The sequence below is a fragment of the Balearica regulorum genome, chromosome 22, assembly GCF_011004875.1.
Source record: "Balearica regulorum gibbericeps isolate bBalReg1 chromosome 22, bBalReg1.pri, whole genome shotgun sequence".
In the NCBI taxonomy this organism is placed as follows: domain Eukaryota; kingdom Metazoa; phylum Chordata; class Aves; order Gruiformes; family Gruidae; genus Balearica; species Balearica regulorum.
The window spans coordinates 5221359-5246358 of record NC_046205.1 but is presented as its reverse complement, the minus strand read 5'-3'; the positions used below and the strand labels follow the sequence as shown (position 1 = coordinate 5246358).

At 50.8% G+C, this 25000-nt stretch overlaps 2 protein-coding genes across 3 annotated transcripts; both read right to left on the bottom strand.

The window, feature by feature from the left end:
* Positions 1-64: 64 nt before the first annotated feature.
* INPP5B (inositol polyphosphate-5-phosphatase B) lies at positions 65-17274 on the bottom strand. Of its 2 annotated transcripts, XM_075774221.1 has the most exons (22): positions 17100-17274; positions 16841-16920; positions 16273-16370; positions 15852-15881; positions 15283-15393; positions 11191-11284; positions 9624-9794; positions 8770-8871; positions 8238-8352; positions 7471-7587; positions 6444-6631; positions 5769-5880; positions 5496-5605; positions 4831-4966; positions 4115-4225; positions 3288-3450; positions 2896-3131; positions 2180-2293; positions 1728-1812; positions 1205-1332; positions 836-947; positions 65-506 (listed from the first exon to the last, which is right to left on the bottom strand). In XM_075774221.1, exons 1-22 carry the CDS (start codon positions 17154-17156, stop codon positions 382-384), a joined length of 2595 nt encoding a protein of 864 aa, XP_075630336.1. In that variant the 5' UTR covers positions 17157-17274; the 3' UTR covers positions 65-381. The 2 variants fall into 2 exon arrangements, with proteins under 2 accessions (XP_075630336.1, XP_075630338.1); XM_075774223.1 differs by lacking the exons at positions 15283-15393; positions 15852-15881; positions 16273-16370; positions 16841-16920; positions 17100-17274 and adding an exon at positions 14792-14853.
* Positions 17275-20359: 3085 nt separating this feature from the next.
* Positions 20360-23028, bottom strand: LOC142604860 (uncharacterized). The gene is made up of 8 exons (XM_075774280.1): positions 23001-23028; positions 22760-22917; positions 22390-22488; positions 22031-22184; positions 21678-21748; positions 20960-21055; positions 20575-20831; positions 20360-20441 (listed from the first exon to the last, which is right to left on the bottom strand). The coding sequence occupies exons 1-8, from the start codon at positions 23026-23028 to the stop codon at positions 20360-20362; spliced, it is 945 nt and encodes a 314-aa protein (XP_075630395.1).
* Positions 23029-25000: the final 1972 nt, after the last annotated feature.

Here is a 25000-nt window from a genome sequence, read left to right as displayed (position 1 = left end):
CCAGGCCTTTTACAACGAGACTTAAATCACGATCCTAAAGCAGCCAACACTGAAAATGGGCAGATAGGCTGGAAAAATGCACCAAGATCTTTTTATTTAAATAACAAGGACTTAAAAATTCTGAGGTTTAATACAAGTTAAATAAAATACAGTGTAAATACCAGCTTTTATATTTTTGCTTGTCTACATACAGCTTATTTAGAAATTTTATATACTTTACAGCTTAAACAGTGACACCTGATTAAAAGTGCCTGATCTGTGCCTTCAAAAGCAGTAGATTGTATAAAATACTGTGATATAAAAAAAAAAGCCAGTATACTGTACAAAAAATATTTTTACAGTAATTTGATATCTAAAAATCAGATTAGCTGCATCTGAAATTCATGGCAAATTGTCTTCTCTCAAGAGAAACTCATGGATAAAGTGCTGAGCTTTCCTCTTTTCAGTTATATCGGGCGCAGGATGTCCAGGAGGAGGCCGAAGTAACAAGCCACCAAATATACTAGCTGCATGGAGGAAAAAAAAAAAAAAAGAAAAGCCACAGACACAGTAAGAGCCTGTCAGCAGCAGGATATCAAGAGTAATTCCACCAACCCCAATCAGTCAAAGTGAGAGAGAGCCTGGCTTCAGAGCGGGTAAGATAAAGGTGATGACCCATGCATCTCTGAACCACTTTACAACATGTTTCAGGCTACTGCAACGACTTTTTTTATGGATTGCTCATTATTAAATGCTTCAAAACAGTAGAGCCCATGACTGCACTCACTTTGGAGAAATGTGTTTTATACAAACCGCAAAGTCCCTCTGAACAGAATGGTTATTTTGCTCGCCTTACCAAGAACATTCACATCCAAATGGTTTTTCCCTGAATTTTTCAGTAGTTCTCGTAGAAATGCCATTAGATATTCAAATACATTTTTATGGCACCTCGGCAGGTTAGAGATGATCTGAGGAGGGGGGAAAAAACCCCAACATTTATATCAAAGACATGACAATGGCTTAGCAGCTTTATCTACCACCAGCATCACCCTGTCTGGAAATACTAACAGCTCTTAATAACTAAGAAGCACCAGTTCTAGATCCTTTCTATTACCAGATAATTAAGTTTCCGAGAGCAAAAGCCTGTCACTGGCCTGGCATAAAACAGTTTGCCTCCCCTCCCTCCGGAATTACAGAAACAGCCTCGCAGCAAAGCTGGCGATACCTGGCTGCTCAGCAGGTAGTTGCTGGCACACTCCAAACAGCTGCTGTACAACCTGTAGCAGATGACAGGCTCTGGCAGACTTTCCAGGAAGAGCAGCAGGGCTTCTGCTACCGAGTGGTTGCTGCCAACTGATCCAAAGATGGTTAAGGAAGAGGCGAGCACAGCGTGATCTATTTTGGTCCTATTTCTGCTGAAACATTAATCCTTGCTTAGGTCTCCAAGAACTCCTCCTATTGTGCACAACTTTGAGTTACATCACTTGACTCCACAGAGCAAGCTGTTGCCGCCAGCCGTCGGACACTTACGTAATTCAGCAACAATCATTCATCAACATTGCGAGGACTTAGCAGAGGCATTCGTACAGACTACAAGGAGTAGGGAGCAACTGCAGATCTCGGTTAGCCCAAGATGAGAGTCGGTAATTTAAAAACCATGGTGGAGCATAGAGGACTCATAAAAATCTTTTTCAGTTTTGATCACTAAGGCATAGCGAGCCTTACCGGACATCAGTCTAAAAGGATACGGAGGGTATCGTGCATTCCTTTGTCCAAACAATCTCGGATTTGCTCAAATTCGGATCTGAGGCCTGGTTGCTGAAACAAGTCCTCCTGCAAAGCAGGGCCTTAGTCAGTCTCAAGGAAAATAAAAGTTATTTGGGTAAATAGAGCAATATCGTTACCATGTGCCTGGAGAAATCTCTCCAAATTGGTATTTATCAGCCCAAATCCCACCATGAGCAGCCGTAGTCAGGCTGTGGCACTGCAGAGGACAGCAGGGCAGAAGGACAGCTGCTGATGCATGCCACACACAGTGCAACCCAGGGTACCAGGATCACTTATCACAGATGTCCTTTATCTCTCTCTGCCATTGGCCAAACATCCACAGTTAGCAATGATTGCCATCACCAGTATCTTCTTCAAAATTAAACCTAACACAAACAAATGATTTTGTGTTTCCAGTACAAACACTGCCAACCTGCTGGGAAGCATTGCGGTACAAGTGATCCACCATCATCCACAGCTCTTTTGGAATGTCCATAGGCTTTTCACCTTGAACAGCATCATCACTCATTTCTAGTGGCATCAGGGTCTGAGGGAGGGAGGTGTGGGGAGGGGAAAGAAAGAAAGGGGGGGAAAAAAAAAAAGTAGCTAACTTCTTATTCAACTCTGCAAAAACGCTTCACAGAGCTTACATGTGAGAATTAAGACTTGTTAAGAAGCTGTGTGGCTTCACTCACCAGTCTTCATACAAGACTAGTACAACAGGCACATTTATATCAAAAGTCCAGGCAGAAAACAAGCTGCTCTCATAAACATGCTTCACGTATACTCAGCTCTCTATGGAAACGTTACATCATGCCTCACATATACATATACACCTCTGTTCAATGTGGAGAAAGCCAAAGGCTCCAGGGAGAAGGTCTACATTTAGAAGCTGCACTCCTTTTTTAAATGTGCAGGCAGAGCAAATGGGATCTTACAGTCAGTGCTCTCTATATGAAATGGGTTAGTTCATCTACGTGAAGAACTAGTGCAAGGTGCGCAGATGGTGCCCTGGAGAGCACCAGCTGTATCAGCATTCTCGGACTACGGACCAGGGAAATGGAAGAAGGCTCTTCAGCAATACATGGGACTTAACATCTAGCTTTAATGGTCTGGTGGGTTTGGAGGGGAATCTTGTCTTTAACTCACAAGTTTCCGAATGGATTCTGCTGGCATGTCCTGGATGGGTTCCCTCATGTAACACAGCATATGAATGGGAGACCCAAAGCAACTTGGCAAGTAGTTTCCTGTTACAGATAGAAAATAATCCTTCCCCCTGCTAAGATGCAAGACCAAGATATCTTCAAGTTTTTCCTCTCCAGAGTTTAAGTGTGTAGCTGTTGATTTATTAACAAACACCTCCAACTCAATTGTGATCTCAGCGTCTGCCAAAGATGATAAAAAAACCTCATAATTAGTTAAAAATGGCATTAAACCAATAAGCCTGCAAATAGACATAACATTCTCAAAATAGCAGAGAGAACTAAGCCAGAAGGTGACAATATTAGCTCATTAACATGAGATGAAAATGAGGATCTTACCTGACAGCAGAAAGCCCTTGCTGGGATTAGCAGTCAGCCACTCCTTGCTGTAGGTTTCCTCATCTGGTTTGCTGATAAATTCGAACTGGCAGGGCACTTGTCCGTTGCGAATTGTAAACTTCTCTACCTGCAGCTGCATGTATTTGACATCCTCAAAATGGAACTAGAAACAAATGTCAGACAACATCACCAGCCAATTCCACCTTGCCAAGCACCAGCAGCAATTCCTGTCCTGTAGTTTAATCATTAAGCAGCAAGATACCCAGATTAACCCTCTTGCTCCCGCATCCCGTCTCTTCCAGGATTACGTAGGATTACATTTGCTTACTCTGTATGCTCAAGTCATTTGCATCAGTGAGCCCTTTAAAACAAATCCTCCCCTTAATAACCTCAATGAAACTTGAGAACAAAATAGCTGTAGCCTCAAATGTCTCATTTGCGTATCTTTTCTAGTCTCCAACACACAAAGCAAATGCCGGTTTTGTGACCTTCTCCAAATCCTTCAGATTTTACCTTTTGTGTTTCAAAAAACAAGTCAGAGCAAGGGCCACAAAACTACCCTTTTACTCTCTCTCTCCCCACACCTCAAGGAGTAACACACCCTACGTTTCAGCCTAGTACCGTGAATGAAATTTGCACCTAAACAGAAATAAATATTTCTAGGGCTTGTAAAGAGAGAGCAGTTGGAAGTCAAAATATTCTACTTCTTTGGAATCAGAGCCCAGGGTCTAGAACCCATCTAACGCACTTCTACCGCTGGGCTACACCTCTGGGGTCTAGGGCCGCTCAGTTTCTCCAGCGAGTCACAGCACACGAACACAGCCTACCTCTCTCCGGGAGAGGGTCACCGAGGGAATGTTGGCATTCTCCAGCTTGTCCAGGGAGCGCACTATTTCCTCAAAGGCTTTTCGATAGAGGTCCTGCTTCACAACCTTCACCTGAAAAGGACACACACTGCACCAGCTGGCATCTACTGTGCCTCTGCAGGAGCGCTGCCACACAGCTGGAAGCATATGAAGTGATCTGATCCTAGCAGCACACCAGTGTATACCACACCTGTAAGGAACAGCTCAGAACACTAATGCTACAAGATCTCCTCAGGACCCAACAGTAAAGGACCTTGCCATAACTAGTGAGAGAGCCACCCAGACAGTACTAGAACAGGTTTTAAAAAAAAAAAAAAAAAGGAAAAAAAAAAAAAGTTTGACAGCACACTGCTGCATGGTCAATGAAGTAGCATTCCTGCACTGCAAGTTTCTGTGAAAATTATTAGGCAAATAAGAAAAAAGACAAAAGAACACTTCTGAAACAACACCTACAGATACTCATGCATTATTCTGCTTCACTGAAGTATCCCTTAGCACAACCCTAGCTTACTGCAAACAACAGTCCAATCTCAGTATCTTATCTGGCCCACCTTTTAAGCCATTGTTCTCTGTGGATGCTATAAAAGCGGGAGGAGAGGGAAATCCTCCTCCTTCCCCCTCTCCCCACACAGAGGATGAGGTCAGCAGAGTTATTTCCTCCATATTGACATACTTACCCCAATATCAAACACAGAACTAACTGGCTTATGATCACTGATCTTCAAAGCCATATGGCTGCGATAGCTCAGCTGAGTAATGTTCTGCCCTTTCCAGAGTATCCGATCACACCATGCTGGAACACGGCATTTCTCACTGAAACAGAGATAAAAATGACAGTTTCCAGGCACAGTTCAGGGGGAGTAACAATGCAGAACACTGCTCCCCCAGGGACTCGGTGTTTTCCTGACATGACCTGGAGCTAGTTCTCTATCAAAGTTGTATTTCCCACAGATTCTGGTCTGACCTGAGTAGGTATAGCAGATATCAGCAAATAAAAGCCTAAAAATTTTGCTTGGGGGAAAAAACCAAAACAAACCCAAACAAACAAAAAGAATGAAACTAACTAAAAATGATTTTGTATACATCTAACTTCAGAGAAAACCAAATGGATTATTCCTGAGAAAAAGATTAGGAATATCTGACAAATAACAGTGGAAGAAAAGCAACGTAAATAGATGTAAACTGGAGATGGATTCTGGAGCCAAGGGAGAGGAACAGCAATCATCTCAGAACCGTTCCTATTTACAGCCATTAGATCTGCAATTCTTTTTAGCTTTGCTTTTACTTCCTTCAGTGACAACATTAGCCATTGGTGGCATCACATATGAAGCAATCACCATACCTCGTGTCCCAGTCATCACAACCAGCATCATATTTGTACGTTGGCTGAAAAGAAATCTCTCCCTCTGTAAAGCCTTCAAAGACTGCATTTGCATTCATTTGCCTCTTTAGCTATGAAAGAAATAAAAGACAAAAAAATTAATTTTAAATAAGCTCAAGCACAATTCCCATATGAGCTAAGGGAGATGTTCAGCACCGAGAAGGCTAAGGACTACGTGTGTGGTTTCTAACTAGCACCCTCAGCACCACCTGCAGGCAGGCGAGACGTCAGTACCTGGTCATATTGGCAAAGCTCTAGAAATGCTTTCTCATCTACAAGCTGCTTCACTTTTGCCACATCCAGTTCCTCCAGCCGATAGTTGAGGTCACCCAACCACAAGATCACACTGAAAGAGAACGTACACCAGAAGTCTGCACAGAGGCCTAGAGATGTCCAAAACGCAAGCTGGAAGCACAGCTCCGCAGCCGTGCCTCAAACCATCTACAGCAAGCGTGAGCTCTTCTGATCTCTACATGATCAGGTGGATGCTGTGTCTGCTTCTCCATCAGAGAGAACAAGACTGAAAACTTGAAAGAAGCTACATTTTCTACCTTTGCTGGCTTTAATTCCTGTTCTGCATGTTTGTCACTACCTCTTAATAACTGATGCTTCTGATATTCGACACCGACTAAACCCCATAACCCATTAGGGAAATATTATTGCCCCATTCCCACTTCGTGCTTGGAAATAAAACAAGGCCTGGAAGAGCACAAGGCAGCAAGTGACTTGTCAGAACCGTACGAGTGACTGCTCTCAAATCCAGGGTTACGGTAAAGCATTTCTGACCCTTCCGCGCTGATCACCGGGCACCCCTTCTCACATCCCTGCTGAGAGCACGTCAACCCCAGTACGTTCGTAAGGTTCTCCCTGCCACATGCAGCGATTCACGCAGTCAGAGGGGAAGCATACTCGTGTTTGCCAATAGTGAGAGGGGGCAAATTTGGATCCGACTGGCAGAATTGCATCCGAGAGCAGATGTCTTTGAAGTCCTGGTTCCTCCGCTCGTATTCCTCCACGTGAGCTGCAAGGTGAGAATTCACAATGCACACGCTAGTGTTGTGGAATTTAAACCTTATGGCAACACCACCTTTGTTACCCTGAAAGATAAAGACAAAAATGTTGGTCAGAAGCTTCTACACAACAGATGATTCCACAAATGAGTTACGAGCAGTGGACAAACCAGACGACATTGAGGCAGACCATTTAATTCCAGAGGAAGGAAAAGGCTGAAAACGCCAATTAGTGGTAACTGCTTCATGAAATCAAGTCAGTAACTCATGCGGGGGTTGCACGCAGCAACAGAACACAGCAAGCAAGCACATGGAACTCAGTTTGTAATTCAGGAATTAGCTAATACAAAAGGAAATTAAAATCAGTAAGAGAGCTGGTCAGTTACTTCAGCAAGTCCTGAAACCTATTTAGCAACAAACTGGATCTTTCAACACAAACCATAAAAAAATGTAAATGGAGGAGGAAACACATGGCTTAGCTTTGACAAGTTATGGCTGCAGTGTTCACAGAAACTACATTCGAAGGGCACAGACTTCATTCCAATGGTGTGGAATGGCAAGAGGCCAGGAAGTCCTCTTTAGGAAAACTAATCTGGATAGACACGTTTCCTCTACTCATGTTTCCTTGTGTTATTTGCCTTGGGCAAAATCACAGGCAGCATCAAAATCACATGAGAGCCAGGCCCCACACAGCCCAGCACATGCAATCAGACAAAAAAGCCTTCAGAGAAGATTCTCCCTCCAGGCCTTTGCGAGCACATGGCAATGCCCTCTAGCAACGCCCTGAGCTGGCACAGGGACAGGACTATGTGCTTCTAAAGGCAGGCGCGTGCCTCAGCTGGAGGAATAGCTCTACATCTAAGGAGAGGGGCTCTCCAGGGCTCTTCTAAATCTCATCCCTTCTCATGCACAGTCGCCATTCTTACCATCCTCCCCATGATTCCAGTTCCCACAGTCTCAATTTCCACCTCGGAGATGTTCAAAGCAAGGTCTGCTTTCACGTACAACAGAAGCATGATTCCCACGAGCCGCACAAATTTCACCTGAAAAACAGACCCTGTTCCATTAAATACTAGAATGGGAGAGGTTTGATGAGAGAAGGCACATCGCCCCTCCAGTCCAGAACATGAGTCACTGAAATACAGATGAAGAAAACGAGAGTTCCAGGCTCATCTGACAGACCAACTGGGCTCACAGCACAGAGGCACTCCAAGAGCACAGCACAGGAAGGACCCAACACCCCACTAAATGAAGCTGAAGTCCAAAGCAAAACCTACAGCACAGACACAGCCCATGGAAGGGGCCTCCCTTCAACAAGGGACAAAGCAGACCTAAGGAGCAGGACCCGAAACATAAGCTGTATTCCTACCAAGATACCTTCACAACTCTTTCCACCATGCATTGTCGAGACAGACATGGAAGAAGCTAAGGTACTTCCTAGCCTCTTCCTCCAAGGTAGCAGGAGCTTCTTTTACACGTGGATGCCTAGCTCTGCTCTCCTGTCCTACTCCCTGCCTCGGCACCCTGCACAGCAACACCACCTACTTCCCTTCAGAGCAGTTCTGACTGAGCAAAACCTGCAGACAACGAGCCTCTGGAACACACAGCAATTGAGAACAAGAAAAAGCAAGGGGAAAAGAGGCCCAAGTGGAAAACTATTCCACACTCAAACCTCCTCAAAAGCCACGTTTACCTTTGCATATTTGGCATCTGGGTGAAGACTGTCAGTTACAGCTTTAAACCATTCTTCTTCCTTTGGTGTGTCATTGAATAAGAAGGCTTCCATACTCAGATCAAGCTCCTGGAAACTGTTAGAGGAAGGAACTCATGGATGCATGCACTTGTTTATAACTCTCTAGCCCTTTCCTCTGGGAAAGAACTAAATCAATTTATACTCACTAAATTTATAACTGAAAACTCAAATTCAGTTATGCTGATTTTAGAGGTATGTTAAATGTAAAGCTAATTACTATCAGTATTAAATTGAATGGCATTAAATTAAAAATGGCATTTTGTAACACTGCAGTGCCAGAGAGTCCAAACACTACCAGAATAACTGCCCTTTCAGGCTATGCAAACACACGCTCTAGAGCTATGCAACGGGCTAAGGCAATGCAAACATTCCTCAGCTGCGGCATCTTGGCCGGACACCTCCATGCTACAGATTCACGAGCAAGCAGCCCACAGTCAAGGTTTGGAAGGACGGACCAGAAAGAGACACTCACCCCACGCAGTAAATGTCCGGAGGCTCAGCATCACATCTCAGCCAAGGCTGGAGGCTCTCTTTGGGTGCCTGACCGTTCACGTTATATGTCCCAACAAAAAACCTGCAAAGAAATTAACTAAATCCCAGAGCTGCAAATTGTACAGCTGATGGAAATACAGCTATTATTAACCCCTGTACTTAACACTACATATAACTATTTAGGAGTAATGTGTTTCCAGGGGGGAATTAGGAAAATGTGACAAAGTTTAAATCCCTAAAATGATTTAATTACAGTAGCATCTTTACAGACATGTTTTACAGAAGGATACACATTTGTACATCTAGAATAAAAAAAAAAAAAACAAAACACACACCCCCCAAAAATAAACCCCTAGAGCTGTGCAATAGCAGTTTGAAATGATAAATTCATAGAATGACATGCATAAAAAGACTTCAACAACAGTAAAGTTTTGATGCTAATTATGTATTTCACCCAAATTCTTATAAGCTTATTGGAACAACTACATGGATAAGTAGTGAACAGAAGCAGTGAGAGAGAAGGCCAGGGGTGCACAGAATTGACACATTTCCAGACACAGTCTGAAATAAGCACAGGAAAAAGTAATTTCAAAAAGGCCGTTTTCTCAACAAGAACCATGAGGCAAGCCTTGACAGAGACATGAATGAACTTCTTCTCTGCTCATGCCTAAATGAGGAAAGAAAGCTGTTCTGGAAAGTATGGATCATAGTTTTCTACAAAATTTCCTATTCGCAGGGATACTACATGAAATAACGAACACGAGTTATTTTGACAGCTTACGCTAACTCACTTACCCCCCACAAAAATAAGTTCTTCTCAGGAATGACCATTACCTGAAGTGCTGGATGTGTGTGTAGGAATCCTCCATTTGCACTAGCTGAGATTTAACAATAGTATCTCTCAGGCCAAACTTTGGTTCTGATAAGATTGAAGCCTTGTTTGAAACCATTACACTGGAGGACCGCACCATTTCAGTTGTCACTTCAGGTTTGAGTTTGTTTTGCCTGCAAATGAAAGCAAAACTGCACGATGAAACCCAGGGTATACTCACACCCTAAACAGCTTATTTCTGCCACCGAGGACTTGAGTCGCACTTATCTGTTTCACTAAAGATAGATAATCAATGGTTGGGATAAACAAACAAGACTGAAATGAGCATTTCTTAGAGCGGTTCAGATGTCTAGATAAGCCAGTTTAACAGAAAAAACAAACAATTTTCGCTAACCTGGTGCAGCCTGTTGATTCAGAGCAGGCCTTACTGATGATGCTGCGAAACCTGTGCACCTTTCCTGCTTACTGGGGCAAGGAGATGCAAATCTCATCTGCTGGCCCTGCTCAGCCCTTCTGACCTCAGCAGAAGAATGGAAAACTAGGTTTGTTTTTTTTTAAAAAAAAAAAAAAAAAAAAAAAAGCTTGCTGGTGGAAAACTCCCAGCTCTGCCCAGAAAGGAGGCAGCAAAGAGTGGGTGGAGGTAGCGGTGGTTTTATTTAGTATCTCCTGGGTCTGCAAACTGCTTTTGCAACAGTAATAATGCCGCAGCTTGGGAGTTCCCACAAGCTAGCCCATGGTATAAACTGAAGGTCAACAACCTGCACACCAGTGCCAAGGGCAGCGCACAGACAGACTTTGAAGGATATGCAACAAGGTCCACAAAGTCCTGGGAACTGGAAAATGAAACTGTAACATTGTAAGAGTGTATCTATGAGACACAGTGGCCCTAAGCCAAAGTTCTCTGAATTCAAAATAAACAACACTTGCAGGTCTGGGCCCACTGAACAGCAAAAATATTCCCGAATAGGGGACTAGCAGGACTGTCTTGGAGAGATGGTGCTGAAATTCCCACTAAAGTTTTGACAGCATGCTTATGCTGAACTTTTTTCTCTCCTAACTAGAATCTGCAGATTCTCTTCTCAAAAAAATTGCCAACTTCTGCTCCAGACCCCACCACCTCTGGGGACTGCAACGGACACAGTCACAGGCAGGTGGAACTAAGTAACGCAGCCGCAAGATTGCTCGAGCGCTGGTGTGCACAGACCTCACACACTGGCACCGGAGAGACCAACTTCCCCGCTCGGTTTCCAGCTGAGAACCAGGAAGCCCAGACAGAAAGCTCCCTGCACTTTCTTTTTCTTCCTCTAGACATCAAAGCCTCAACAATTTGCTCACTGCAGTTCATTCCATCCATACACAATCACCCAGGAGCACCCAGAACTTTGGTGCTATATGTATCTACTGTCACTATACAGAGATCCTCGCTGGAGAGGAGGCATAGCTACATCGGCAATGAAACACTGCTGCCACTTTGACTCCTCACTGGGCCTTCCACAAAGAGCTGACGTGCACGAGCCCCTCTTCAACTGCTTCACCAAACCTATACAAGAAGTGAGGGAGATACCATACCTGGGAGCACTTTTATTGGTGCTGTCGTTGCTCTGGTTCAGGCTAACTGCAAGCTTTTTTCCATTCTGTTTGACACCATCAGAGCCAACCACTTCTGGGAAAAAAAAAAAATCAACAAGTTTTACATTAAACGTAAAGTGTTCTTTAATTTATCAACACACTTATGCAAACACTGTGATGATGCAGCTTCCCCTACAGAGGCAGAATTGACACTAGCATGCCGTGCGCTGTCTGCCTGCTGCTGGAGCGGGTTGCTGTTGGCTCTCGCTTACAGCTAAGCCAAACCAGGACTTAACAGCACAAAATCCAGGGCTTTATCCTGGGAATCCAAAAAATGTATGTTAATAACGGGTTTTTCCTTTCTGAAGCAAGACGGGAAGTACAAAGAAAGGAAGAAAAAGGGGGGGAAAACCCCAAAAACCCACAGAGCCAATTAAAGGGTTTCTACCTGTCTGCAAATACATAGCAAAGCACAAGGGTCTCCCTCCTTGAGGCAGTGCAGTACAAACTCACCATACGAACCCCCATACCTCAGCAGAAACAAATGTCTCAATGCAAACTGCGCATTCCTAAAAAAAATAACAGGGCAGGGACCATGAAAATATCACTAAATACAGGTGTGACACTAAACACATCATACCACATTAGCGAAATTTGACCAGTCTTTCAGCATTTTGTTTCAGTTCCAACATTCTGCTCCTACAAGTGGCATAGTACCAGTTAAAAAAAAAGGATTCTGCACGGGGGGTTTCCATGTTTAGGATGCACAAATAGCAATCTCAAGATTATTCTACTTAGCACACAAATCTAATGATGATATAGAAATTGTTCCTAAGATTCTAAGGTTCTAGTCATTCAGCTGAGCTACTCCTTCAGTGAGCACAGTCCAGAAAATTAAAGCGTTACTGCTGTCATAGTACATTGGCCAGGAAAAGACCGCAAACCAGAAACAGAACTTGAAGTACTTTACCTAGCAGGCGGAATATAAACAAGCTGACAAGAAGTGACCATATTCTCAGCTTGGAAAACCTCCTCTGCCCAAGGCCCCTCTGAGAATAAAGACTGTGTAAGCGGATTTATCAGATGTTGGCTGCACAAGAGCACGTGGCTCAAACCTCATTACAAATCACACAGCCAAAGTCACGTAGAATCCAACAGGAGCGCACGCAGTTCAGAGATGCGCTGCGAAGCGCTGTCTCGGTGAGCTGGGACAGAGCCGTAAATTTTCTCCGTAGGCATTAAGTACCTAACCAGTGCTGCTCGAGCCTCTGCAAGTTCTCCCAATAACGATCACGCAATGTATCTTGACGGTGACAAGAACCAACCTGAACTTCCACTTTTACAGACAAAAGTTACTTCCGTAACAGGAAGGGAGCAAAACTGCAGGCTTTATTACCCGTATAGGACGATGCCACTTGCCAGCACGCAGAAGGCATTAGTGCCAGAGCAGCAAGACTCACGTGCCCGGTCAGTGCTGCTGACACGGCTGCCACGATCCAAAGATCACAGTCATACATCACACTTTTGCATTATAACCTCATCAGTGGAAATCAGTTTTAGGTAGGATTCTCCCAGGAAAGAGATTAGCCCTGGAAAAGGGCTGTTTCCTTTAGATCAAATCATATCTAGATACAGATTGCTAACGTATAGATCCTTCTGGGTAGAGCAATGTGAAGCGGGATATTTTAGCAAGGTAATGACCTTGTTCAATAATTGAACTGGGCACAGAAATAAAGAGCTATGTGCAGAGATTACAGAACAGCAGAATGTGCATGTTCTGAGTCAGACAGGATTTGCAGTTAAAGGAGATTTAAGCAGTAATAAAGATGTTCTTGTTAAAAACGCACAGTGACATTATAGTACTGTTCTACAGCAGGAAAATGTATCGTATCTTCTGGATAAAGTAGGATCCTCACTTAGCGCTCAAAAGGAAGAATTAAATTAGCCTTGCCATTAGTTATACCAGTCTTAGCCAGTCCGCTCTTTCCTTGGTGGCAGTGTGAGCAACGGTCCATGTGGGACTGCACTACTCCGGCTGGAGGGAAGTGACGTTCTTCCAAATGAAGCAACACCGCAGTTGGGACTGTGACTGCACACAGATGGGATTTTAGGTAGGGAGTTTAACTGAAACCGGGAACATGAGCAATACAAGGTAAAGCACATTTAAAGTACCTTTAAAACCCTTTATAGATGCTCTCATTCATTAGCCAGCCTTAATTCACAGAAGATATAATGAACTAATATCACACTGCTAGCAAATGGCTGCATTTACACAGTATTTAAATGTGCTTTGATTTGCGTATGAAAGTTTCTAACTCAGTATGCATGTTCATTTAAGGATAGAATGACTTACAGCTATTCCTGGAAAACAGCAGACAAAACCTCATTCTATACCAATTTATGTTCCAAAAGACCCCAAGTGATGGCAGAAGGCATTTTCTCCTGCTAATACAAGAGGGGGATGTGGGAGGGGGGGAAATCCCTAGACTCCTCTAAGTCAAGAAAAACACAATGAAGCCTTGAAAAGGCAACTTTGTCAAAGCTCAAAGGCATGAGTTGATAGGAGAACTAATCCCAAGGAGCTTACCACTCACAGAGCATTACCGTGCCCCAGATACAACAAAAACACACCAACAAAGGAGCCAGGGTTCTGTCTCATTCAGCATGTTTTTCACCCTAAACAGGTAGATATGCCCGAGTCTCTCCCGGCCAGTTCCAAGCTACAAGTTCAAGCTCCGTGTCCGAGGGGATGTTCCCAGATCCCCTCCTTGGCCCAACCCCTGCTGCGCTGTTGCTTCAGTTACCGAGTTCATCTCTTCTCTCTCTTTTTTTTTTTTTTTAATACACTACTGATGAACATAGAAATAAAAAGAAGAAATGTCAACAATACCAAACCATGCCTTCGTGAATTAAGAGAAGCCCAGCCTAAATAAAGGTGGGTAAATTAAAAAGAATTATAATTCAGATTTTGAATCCCACACTAACTTCCAGAAATTGTTTTAGCTCTCTGAATCTTCTCACGCGTGCACTTTGCAAAGAGGGAAACGGCAGCAGACCCCGGGAGCCGCGGGGATTCGGCGTGTGCAGCAAACACCCACCCGGCGAGAGGAAGAGACATCCCGCCGAGAGAGCAGAACCGCCGCAGCGGAGCCCCGTAGCAGCTGAGAGGCGGCAAACAGAGCGTACGGCGGGCGGTACCAGAGCGGCAAAGCCGCAGAAACCCCGGCCATCCTCGCAAGCAGCGCCCGGGATACTCGGCGGCTGCTGGGTTCCGGACGGGGCGATGCTGACGGAGCCCCGGCGGTGCGGGCAGCTCCGCTCCGCGGTACCTGCGCGATGGGCTTCGCTCCCGCTGCCCGCAAAGAGGGCGCGGAGGCAGCGGGGGGGCTGTGCCTGCGGGGGGCTGTGCCCGGGGGCTGTGCCTGCGGGGGGCTGTGCCTGCGGGGGGCTGTGCCTGCGGGCTGCCCGCACACCGACCACCGGAGCTGCCGCCCGGCCGCCGCTGCACGGCTCCGGGAGCCCCGGGACAGACGCCGGGCTGCGGCCGGCGACGAGCCGGGCACCGCGACTCCCCCGTCCCGCCCCGGCTCCCCGCGCTCACCTCGGCGGGGCCGTTCCCCCGCGGACATCGCTGCAGCTCGGCGCCTCCGGCCGCCCCGGCCCCAGCGCCCGCCCCGCCCCGGCCCGGCCCGGCCCGGCCCTCCCCCGCAGCCCAGCGCCGCACTGGCGCCCCCGGCGTGGCCACAGGCAGCCGCGGCGGGAGCTACGAGCGCGTTTCCCGCGGGGGGTTGACCCAGGAGAATCCAAAACGAATTTCGATTCGGCCTTTGGCCCGCACAAACGGCGCGGTTGGGGGTCACGGTGCTCGCATCGACTCAGCCAAAACGCTGATCGTCTCTGCTGAGCTGTCTGACCACGCCGAACCCTCACGCTTGCAAATCATCACGGTTCCGTGCAAGTTTCAGCAACAGAGAGGCCGACTCCGCTCTTCCACGCGGAGAAGAAACGCGCAAACGCAACACGCCAGCCGAGACTGCCCGCAGCTCCACCGCCAACCCGCGGGCCGCATCCAGCACACGCCAGAGCTCGTACCTGGGCTGCACCTGCCGACCTCCTGAAGGAACGTGCGCGTGTGGGAACCAAAAGGCAACCGCACCGTGAGGCAATCGTCTTCCAAACTTATCCGGATAGTCACGTCAGAGCCTAAAGGCATTGGGAGAAGAAGTGCTCTTTGTGGTTAGTGCTGACAAGCCTTCAGAAACCACTCTACAGCAGCTGGTGTGTGCACGCACGCACACTTCAACAAGTCTCCCTGTGCCTTCTTATCGTGTTCCTTTTCCATATTTTACATGAGAATACCATTTCAAAATATAAAAAAAATCAGCATTTATAGTAATCTTTATTCTGATCATTCGGTGACAATAATTTATCTTACAGTAGCAGTTTAAAAGCATTTAGAAAAATCGTTCCTCTGTTTGAACTGGGGTGACAATACTTGTTAGCATGAACTGAACCGTGGCAAACAGCACACCGAGTTCCCCAACAGCAGGAATCCCCCCCGGACAACAGTCCGATCCCAAGAGCCCCCACTCCTGCCTCACTGAGTGGGTGCAGGGCCCAGGAACACCCGTAACAGGCACTAAACCAACAACAGCACTCACCGATGACACGAAGGTCACTGTCAGGTACAACTGTAAAAGCAAAACAAAGTTCAGTTACAAAGCTAAGCAACAGGTTTGCAGACCACACTGATACTTTGAGGTTAGCAAGCTCCATCAGTTCCTCAAACCCCAAATGCTCCTCGTATGAACGGAGACAGGCAGAACAAACCTGCCAGGGCAGGAGGCATGTCCTACACACGGGCTTGGTAGGACACCGGGTGCTCTGGACTGCAGAGCAATTAATCTAGCAGGGCCCTTCCGGCTATGCCATGTGACGCACAAGTGTCACCAGGGATCACAAATTGAAGAAAAAAATGTGAAGGCTGAATAGATCTCGAATTTCAGCAAGTAGAACAACAAAGCCTGGACTCCAAACCCCTTCATCCCCTTCTTTGGAGGTGGCCACTAAGTGTGTTAGTACCTTCTTCCACTGCAAACCCTTCTGTGATCGGGATAACTTTCTCCAGCCAGACATCCTCAGCTGTGATGGCCATCCGCCGGTGAGTGTACACATAGATCCTGCAAGCACGGAGCAGACACGGAGGTCATGCCTCCTTGATTCCGGCATCTCTGCAGGTACGGACAGACCCCATCCCATCCAGCAGCGCCTGCTAGCGCGGCCTCATGCAAACCCCAAAGCAACTTCTGATCATGCGCCCACCCACCTGCTTACTCCGTCATTCAAATAACGTATTTATGTTACTGGCAAAAAGCAACAGGCCAAAACCTTAAGGGCCTGGGCTTTTCTCACAAACCGTCCATAACGTACAGCGGGAGAAATGCCAAGGCACAACACCCTCAAATCACTGCCCTGCTCGACTCCACCCTGGTAGGAAATCTTTGGGATAGGAAGGAGTTTTTGGGCGGTTTCCAAGGCCTACAAGAGACCTGCAGAGCTCTTGCCTTTTCTGCCGACGTTCTTCCCATCAGGACCCCCCTGCCCTCCCTCCCCGTGCCGCCGTCCCGCGGGGTACGGCTCCAGCACCCACGCGTGCTCTCCGCAGCTCTCCACGAGGCCCAGGAGCCGGCTCTCCACGCTCTCCCCAGCAGCCAGGATGCCCTGCACCGCCTTCGGCTGAGGGTCAAGGAAGAGCCGAGCGAGATGGGAGGGGAAGAGGGGGAAGAGGGGGAAGAGGGGGAAGAGGGGGAAGAGGGGGAAGAGGGGGAAGAGGGGGAAGAGGGGGAAGAGGGGGAAGAGGGGGAGCCCGCCCCCCCGTCTGCGCCAGTCGAGCCCGATGCAAAGGATACGATGCGGCAGGTCGCCCCCTCCGCCAGGCTCTCCTGGATGGCGACCGACTGGTCCATCCTCCGCACCGGGGGCCGCGCTCCCCGGGACCGGGCGGCTCCCCCCGGCCCGGCCGCTCAGCGCGGCTGATCGCGACGCGTCGTACCCGGCCCGCGGCGTCCCCCGGCCGCCCCCCTCTCCCCCCGTTACCGCCGCCGGCACCGCCCCGCTCCCGCTCGGCCGGGCCTCCCCCCGCGGCGGCAGCTCCCCGGCCGCCCAGCGAGCACCGGGCCGCCCAGCGAGCACCGGGCCGCCCCGCTCCGCGCCCTCCCGGCCCGGCCCCGCGGCTCCCGGCCTGCACCCCGGCGCTCCGTTAGCCCTTTGCTCCGGGACCGGCCGCGGGCGGGGCCCCGCACTGCCGCTCGCCGGGACGGCGCCGGACGCTGAGTGACGCGGCGGGGCCGGGCCGGGCCGGGCCGGGGGGGAGCCGCCGCGGGCCCCGAGCCCCCGGAAATAACGGCACCGTCCCGGGAACGGCGAGCGGCCCCGCGCGGTGCGGACGCGATCGCACGGCAGCTCCGGGCAGCGGGTTCGGGCGCGGTTTCACGACCGACTGCCCCCCCCCCCCCGCCCCCGACCACCTGCACGGCGGGATGCGAACGGCTGGGAAGGCCCGAAACCGGCGGGGCTGGTGCCAGGACACCGGCCGGGAGCACCCACCGGCCGGGAGCACCCTGCGGGGCTCTCCCACCGGGAAGGGGCGAAGGGGGAGCAGGAAGCCCAGGGGTTAGCAGGAAGCTGGGAAGGTTAATTTCCTAGTAAAAGCAGGAGATGCTCTTTTTTTCAGCAGCGCTTTGCATTAATTTCTTGTTGAATTGCAAGAAGGCCCAGCTGGCATCAGCCAGCTTTTGAGCTGCTGGTTTAGCACGCAAATTAATGACTGCCGAACGTGTACACAGGTGCTAGAAAACGTCACCAGAGTCTTTTGCATAGTAGAGATAGGAGAGTTTGGCCTAAGTCAGCTCTTTCCACAGATGTAGGAGCAATAGCCGAGATCTAGAGATTAGGAAAAAAGCGAGCGGTCTCTGCTCAAGTAACCACTCTGCTGTTTGCCTTTCCACTCCCTTCCCGATGCTCCAGCAGCCGTGCAGAGTGGACAAGAGACTGCAAAGAGGAAATGAAAGGAGAACAGTCCGAAATATCTGCTGTAAACGCTAAACCTCTATTCTTACAAGAAATGTGGTGCTGGATGGTATTTTTGAGATAAAAAAAGCGCCTGTGTTTCATCCTGTTTTCACTTGCTGTGGATATGCTGACAGTGTGGCCTCAAACAAATTAAAAACACACCCCAGACCCCGCGCTGCGGTTTCGATGCACCAGAACAACAGGCTGGCTGAGGCTGCCCTGCAGCGTGGAAGGGGACAGCTGTCGTTTCCGTCAGGCTTTTTACACCCAGTCCCACATCCGCAGCACGAGAACCCCTCTCTCAGCCCGCAGCACCTCTAAGGGCTGGCAGAGCAAAGCCTTTCTGCTGGGGGTAGAGTAAAACTTCGAAGGCCAGCCAGCGCTGTGCCTCAACCCAGCACACCCGCGCTCTCCCCTCCCTTCCCACGCGTCCCGTCGTGTTCAGCCGCGCTCAAAACACCCAGCACCGACCTGGGGACTGACACATAGATTTTTATATTTTTACAATTTTTCTTTAAAGAGACAACAGGGCAGAGGACAGCGGAGCGTGTGTTTGCACGACCGGCAGCGCGTTGACGCTGGTGAATTCTGCCCGACAAGCTACGCGCCAGCTCCGTGTGATGCAATAGCAGGCTTTGGGAGCGCCGGCGGGGGGGAAGGTGGTTCACGTTACAGGCTAACGCTGTAAATGTGAAACAGGATCATCTAAAACATGAGACACTTTTAGATTAATCCCATTTTCCTGCCTAAGACTCAGAGATGAAACACAGAGTTACTAATTTCACTTACCCAGACAAGAGATATTCCAATACCAGAGCAGTTTTAAACTAACAAGTAGGAGGGTGCCCGGAAAGGCTGCGCTGCGAGCGGATTATTAACTAGAGCAGACCCTGTGCCTTCAGTCAAGGCAGAATTTTCTGGTTTTTAAGCAGGCTTAACACCCTCTTGTTCCTACTCCTGAGGTCCCTCATTCCAGCATCTGCAGTCCCCGCAGCACAGGGGCGCACGCTGCAGCAGCTCTCAGAATCCTTGATTAGCTCGGAAGTCTCACAGGCCTACAGGTTTTTAGCAGGGCAGGGAAGAATACCTCTTTGTAGCTTCCTTAGCGCACAGGTTGGATACGCTGGGGAGTCTGGATTACAAGTATTTGAAATTCACTGAAATGTGAGACACCAAACAGGAGCCAGGACTCGCCCATCCTGGGAAGGTGCAGGATTTAGAGTGGAGCTTAGGGGTGGGAGGTGGGATTTGGGCTCAGCAGCAGGGTCCTGTGCAGGGCAACTACCAAGCCAAGCGCAGCGAACCCTAAGCACGTGCAGCTGCCTTCGAGCAGACACGGAGGGCCCGCGGTGGCCCTCTGCTAGTTGTGCAAGAGTGGCGGTCGTGTGCCGCCGTGCTGCATGAGCAGCACCCAGGGGAAGGAAGTTTTCCTCCCGGTGGGCTTCAGGAGCAGCTTCAAGCAGCCAGTCAGTAACCCGTGCCGGGCCAGCAGGGCCCCAGCCCTTAGGGCAGCTGCATGAGCTGCTGGTGGAAAGACAAGGGGAAAAAACTACTGGTGCTGAAGCATGCTAATGGAAGGGCTTTCCTGCCTAACTAACCACCCAGGAAAGGCGCACAAGAGGAGACCTGGCTTCTGCCACACGGTTCAGTGTTCCTTGCACACGACGTTGGCTTAGGTACAAAGGGCTGCTCACAAAGCACAAGCAAGGCACCGGGGCACCAGAAATTCATCCTCTGCCCTGGTAACCCAGAAGAGGCTTGAACTGCGACTGGGAAGCAGGTGGAAAGGGGAGAGCATCCCACGGAGGAGGGCATCCCACTGGGCAGCTGCTCAGGTGCCCCCTGCTCTGCAGGAGCTTGGGCAGGGAACCAGCATCATCGCTGTGACCAGCCAGAGGTACGAAGCAGGGTGCTGGCTCACCGTGCCAGGAGGGAGCCCCACTTCCACCCACGGACAGCTCAAAAGTGGGAGGAGAAGTCCCTGGGCAGAGTGCCCGAGCAGACGCCCACAGCCTCTTCTCGAAGCAGGGTGCACAGGACAACACGAACAGAGAGCGAAGCCCGTCAGCAACCTGCAGCCACTGCCACCGTGTTTCGCTCAGAGGCCTGGGGTCACCCCGTGGGTGGGAAGCATCTGCACAGGGGGAGCAGCAGCCACCTGCAACTGGGCCACCTTGTTCCTGGGACAGGGACGTAACAGAGGGCATTCGATAGCGGCCTTGGCTGAAGTCAGGAAGCAACAAGGATCCTAACGAGCGCTGCGGAGCTCCTCTGCAGGAGGGCAGGCCGCGGAGCACCCGGCCTACCGCTTACCCCCAGAGAGAAGCTGAGACCCTGTAATTCAGGAGCAGGACCACCCCACATGCCATGAGCTTCAAGACTGGGGCCAGAGCGGCCTGCCCAGCGCTACTGACGTGAACTTTGCCATCCAGTTTCAGACAGCTAGCTTTCAGGGTGGCTGGGCAGCACTCCTGGTAACAGGCAGCCTTCATCCCACTGGTGCAGACTGGTTTGGCAGCCTTGCAGGCTCTGCTACATCCTGCTATGTAATTCAAGCCGGTCTTCTTCATCTGGAAGGAGGAGACATTAGCCTGGGGGTCCTGCCAAGCCTTTAGTATTCACATTAGAGGGACAAACCCAGGCTCCTGGGCACATCCCAGCTCATGAGCTGTCCTGCTTTTTAGCCCCAAGGCCATACCTCACAGAAGTCATGCCCCACGATGCATCTAGCAACAGTCTTCTTGCCTTTGAAACATCCATCCCCGCGGCAGGAGAATGCTGCACACACTTTCCCCTACAAGAGAGGGACAGAGGAGACACTGTATATTCATCGGTCTGGAGAGCAGGACTCCCAGGACAAGAACTGAATTTCAGACAGCCCTTCTTTCCTGAAGGCTCCTTTCTGAATCCCCCTCTGTTCCTGGTATTTGGCCAGTGCTGTCTCTGGCATTTTAGATACAGAGGGATAAAAGACTAGCTGCAGGAAACTTTAGTGAAACATCAGCATAGCAAACAAGTTTCAAACCTCCTTTTCCTTCCTCTTAACAGTGCTCTGAAAAGATAAGCATCTTCCCCTCCATGTAGGCTCAGGGGAAAGGCTGCAGTGCCCCGTCGGTCCCCGCGCCCTCCCTGCGGCTGCGAGGAAGGCTCACCACACAGTCGGTTCAAACTGCTTGAATGGATGTAAGTGCTGGGCTCGGGAAAAGGTCTGCTTGACAGGGCTCGTTATGGACTCTCTCCTTTCAAAGCTCATTACAGATTTGTTCCGCTTCCAGAGGCGGCTTTTTACCCTGTAAAGCAGGTGCAGGAGGGACCCTTCCCTCTCCCCCCGCTCAGGTGGGAGCTCAGCCGTCCCGGCAGCCGCAGCCCCCAGGACACCCTGCGGCCACAGAAGCATCTGCCCGGCTGGTACCTACGTTTCGGGGGGGAGCTCGGGTGGTGGAGGCAGTTGTGGTGGTAGGTGACGCAGTGGTGGTTGGCAGGTCACCTGCAGACACACAGGGAGCCCTGTGAGGCTGTGCCCGGCACGCAGCCTGCTCAGAGCCCTCCACACACAGGATGGATTCACCAGCACGGCTCACGCTGCAGCCGGAGCTGCTGGACCACCCCTTCCCCTCGCCCCAGCTCTGAAGAAGAGCAAGCCCCAGGGCAGAGGAGATGTGGCGATGCGGTCATAGCCATCCCTCTGCAACGGAGTTTTGCCTGCCCGTCTCCCCCCTGTGCAGCAGGATTAACCTCAGACCGCCACGGGGACCCTGCGGGCACTTACTGTAGGAGCTGGCATTGAGCTGCAGGCAGAGGGGGGAGTCGCAGCAGTCCAGGGCACACTGCTGCGTGTTCACGCTGCTGTTGGTCCTGCACATCTCTGTGCCGCAGGCGCTGCTGCACCTGGCTGTGTAGTTTGTGCTGGAGAAACGATAAAGCTGGAAAGGAAAAAATGCTAGGAGCGTGAAGAGATGCCATTACGAAGGAGCAAAAGTAACTGACAGACTGCAACAGAGAGGGAGAAGGGAAATAGGAGATTTACACAGATTTAATAGAGTTCTGTGGATTTCCGACATAAAGAAAGGGAAAACAGACTTTCTCTATCACAGCCCCCCTGTGCCTCCATCTCAGCGAGCTCCGTACCTCACAGTAAGTCTCGTTATAGCAGGTCACCGTTTCATTGGCATGGGCTTCATCCTGGTAACACCTCTCTCCAGAGCACTGAAAACTCTGGCAGGTGAGCTGGAGGAAAAACACACCAGGGCATCACTGGGCAGTGAAACCTCCTCGTACGGCACCGTGGCGCTGTCCCCAACCACGGCCTCGCTGTCTGGAGGGGCTGCCTCTGCACATCCTCCTGCTATGCCCAAGGTGCTCCCCTTCCACCCCAGGACATGCTCTCATGGGACTCCTGGCTCCCGTGAGAGACCAGCTGGGCTACAGACCCTGCCCATGGGGCTGTAACAGCCTGGCCAACAGCCACCTCTACCCTCCTTTCCTCCCCTTTCCTTACCGGTGTTTCTTCTGTACTGTTCATGGAGGCGTTGGCGGCCACGGAGGCGTTGGCGGCCACGGAGGCGTTGGCGGCCACGGAGGCGTTGGCGGCCACGGAGGCGTTGGCGGCCACGGAGGCGTTGGCGGCCACGGAGGCGTTGGCGGCCGCATTGTGATCTGGAAAACCCAAAGCTCCCAATTGGTGAAGGAAACACCAACCTCGCGCTCAGCACGCCCTGCATCCCCTCCTGAGCCTCCACATAGTCCAAAGGCCTCTGCGGGAAGCATCAGTCACACTGTGGTTGGGATGTGGATGGCAAGAAGTGACAGGACGTCCCAAACAAGGTCTGTTTGCAGCCAACGACCCGGCAGCCCGGCAAGCAGGTCAGACAACAGACTACTGCAGCAGCACTACGGACAGATGTTACAACAGCTTCTCCCTCCCCCTTCCAGCTACACTGCACGTGAAGAACAGGCTTTTCTGGGGTCAAAACCCAGAAAAAAGGTTGCTCAGTGCAGCTCCATCCTACAGAATATAGCCTGGAGGGGACAGGGACAAAGTCCCCGTTGCACCACACTGCCTTTGCCCCGCTCCCCACAAGAGCCCCAGGTTTCCCTTGGGGTGCAGAGCTCACCTGCTGTGGCAAGAGGGTCCTGGACACAGAGGTGCAGAGCCAAGGTGCAGAGCAGCAGGCCTGGAATGGATGAGGGACTATCGAGACCACCATGTCTGATGCTTGCTTTACCCACAGCCCAAAGAGCCACCCCAGCAGCATGGGCAGGTCACCCTCCAAACACCAAATCCAGCCCCCACCAGCCTCCCTGGAGCAGGGTGGTGGCCAGTTCCCCTCGGGGAGGTCGTGGGGAGCCCCACAGACACACCTGTGGTCAGGGACCCGTGCTGGCCACGGGGGACCAGCCCTGCTGCAGAAAGACCTCCCCCACCTGCCCAGAGCCCTGGGTGACCAGCAGCCACCCCTCACCCCAGGGAACCTCTGGCACATTCTCCAACAGCTGAGGCACGGACGGACGTCCTGGGCACGCTGGGACGGACGCCGCTCTCCATGCCGCAGCAGAGCCTCCGTTACCTTGAACGGGGGGGACAAGCCATCGGCGACCTGCCATCTTCATCCAGCAGCAACTTCACCTGGGACCTGGCAGGAAGGGGCACGGTCAGAGCTGGGCAGCAGGAGGGCCAGTCCGGCCACGGTCACGGCAGCGTGTGCTCCCTGAGTCTGCCCAGCGCGCTGCTCGGGATGAGGTTGCAGAAACACTATCAGAACAAGTTACCTAGAAGAGACTTTCCCTGTTGAGGTCTTTTTTTGAAGAAACCTTTCTCCTAGGAAATTCTACAGCCCTTATTCTGGGCACTGTGGGACACCAGAGAAATCCAGGTTGTTCAGCACTACATTTTTGGTCCCTGTAGTGGCAAGGACAGACTTTTGAGGCAGAAATAAATGCCTGGCAATAACACCCACCAACGGCACCTCTGAAAACTGCCATCCGGGTTGTCTCAACAGGCTCTCAACCCAGAAATCATCTAACATATAAAGTACCAAATAATTCAGCGCCCTTGTTGCTGTGTTTGCCTGGACTTCAGGGAGCAACAGTCAGGCCCTTTCTGCCAGAGCTGCCGCAGAGGCAGCTGAACAGGCGCAGAGGGGTCCGGGAGCTGCCTACCCCAGACCGAAACCCCTGAACCACGGTCACGGTGCTGGCCAGCACAGCCACGCACCCCAGCAGCGCCGGGTGCCCGCTCCCGAGGGGAGCTCCCCGGGGTGCGTTTGTGCCTGGGCTGTGCAGGAGACACAGAGCACCCCTAGGACACCGGCTGCAAGCAATTTTGGGGAGAGCAGGCAGCTGCCGGGGACTCGCCCGGCTCCCACCTGCGTTGCTGCTGAGCACCGTGGTTGGCTGCCAGCGGGTGCAGGGAGCTGCCCCCCGCAGAGGTGCAGGGCAGACACCCCAGTACGGGTCTGCGCCCTGCCTCCAGAGCCCCAGGGCCACAGCACAGCGCTGCGTGTGGTCGCACGCTGGCAGGAGCGGTGCTGAGCTGCGCGGGCTCGGTCCCAGGACATCCACGGTGGCCCCTTCCCGAGAGGCTCTCCAGAACCACCGAGGCTGCCGCCGACAGGGCCCAGGGGTGCGGCATGGCTGCTGGCGAGCAGGAGCCCCCCGGGGAGCCACGCGCTCCGGTTGGTGTGGTAACCCTCCACCTGCGCTCGCAGGCAGTACGCAGAGCTGCGGGCAGCTGCCAGGA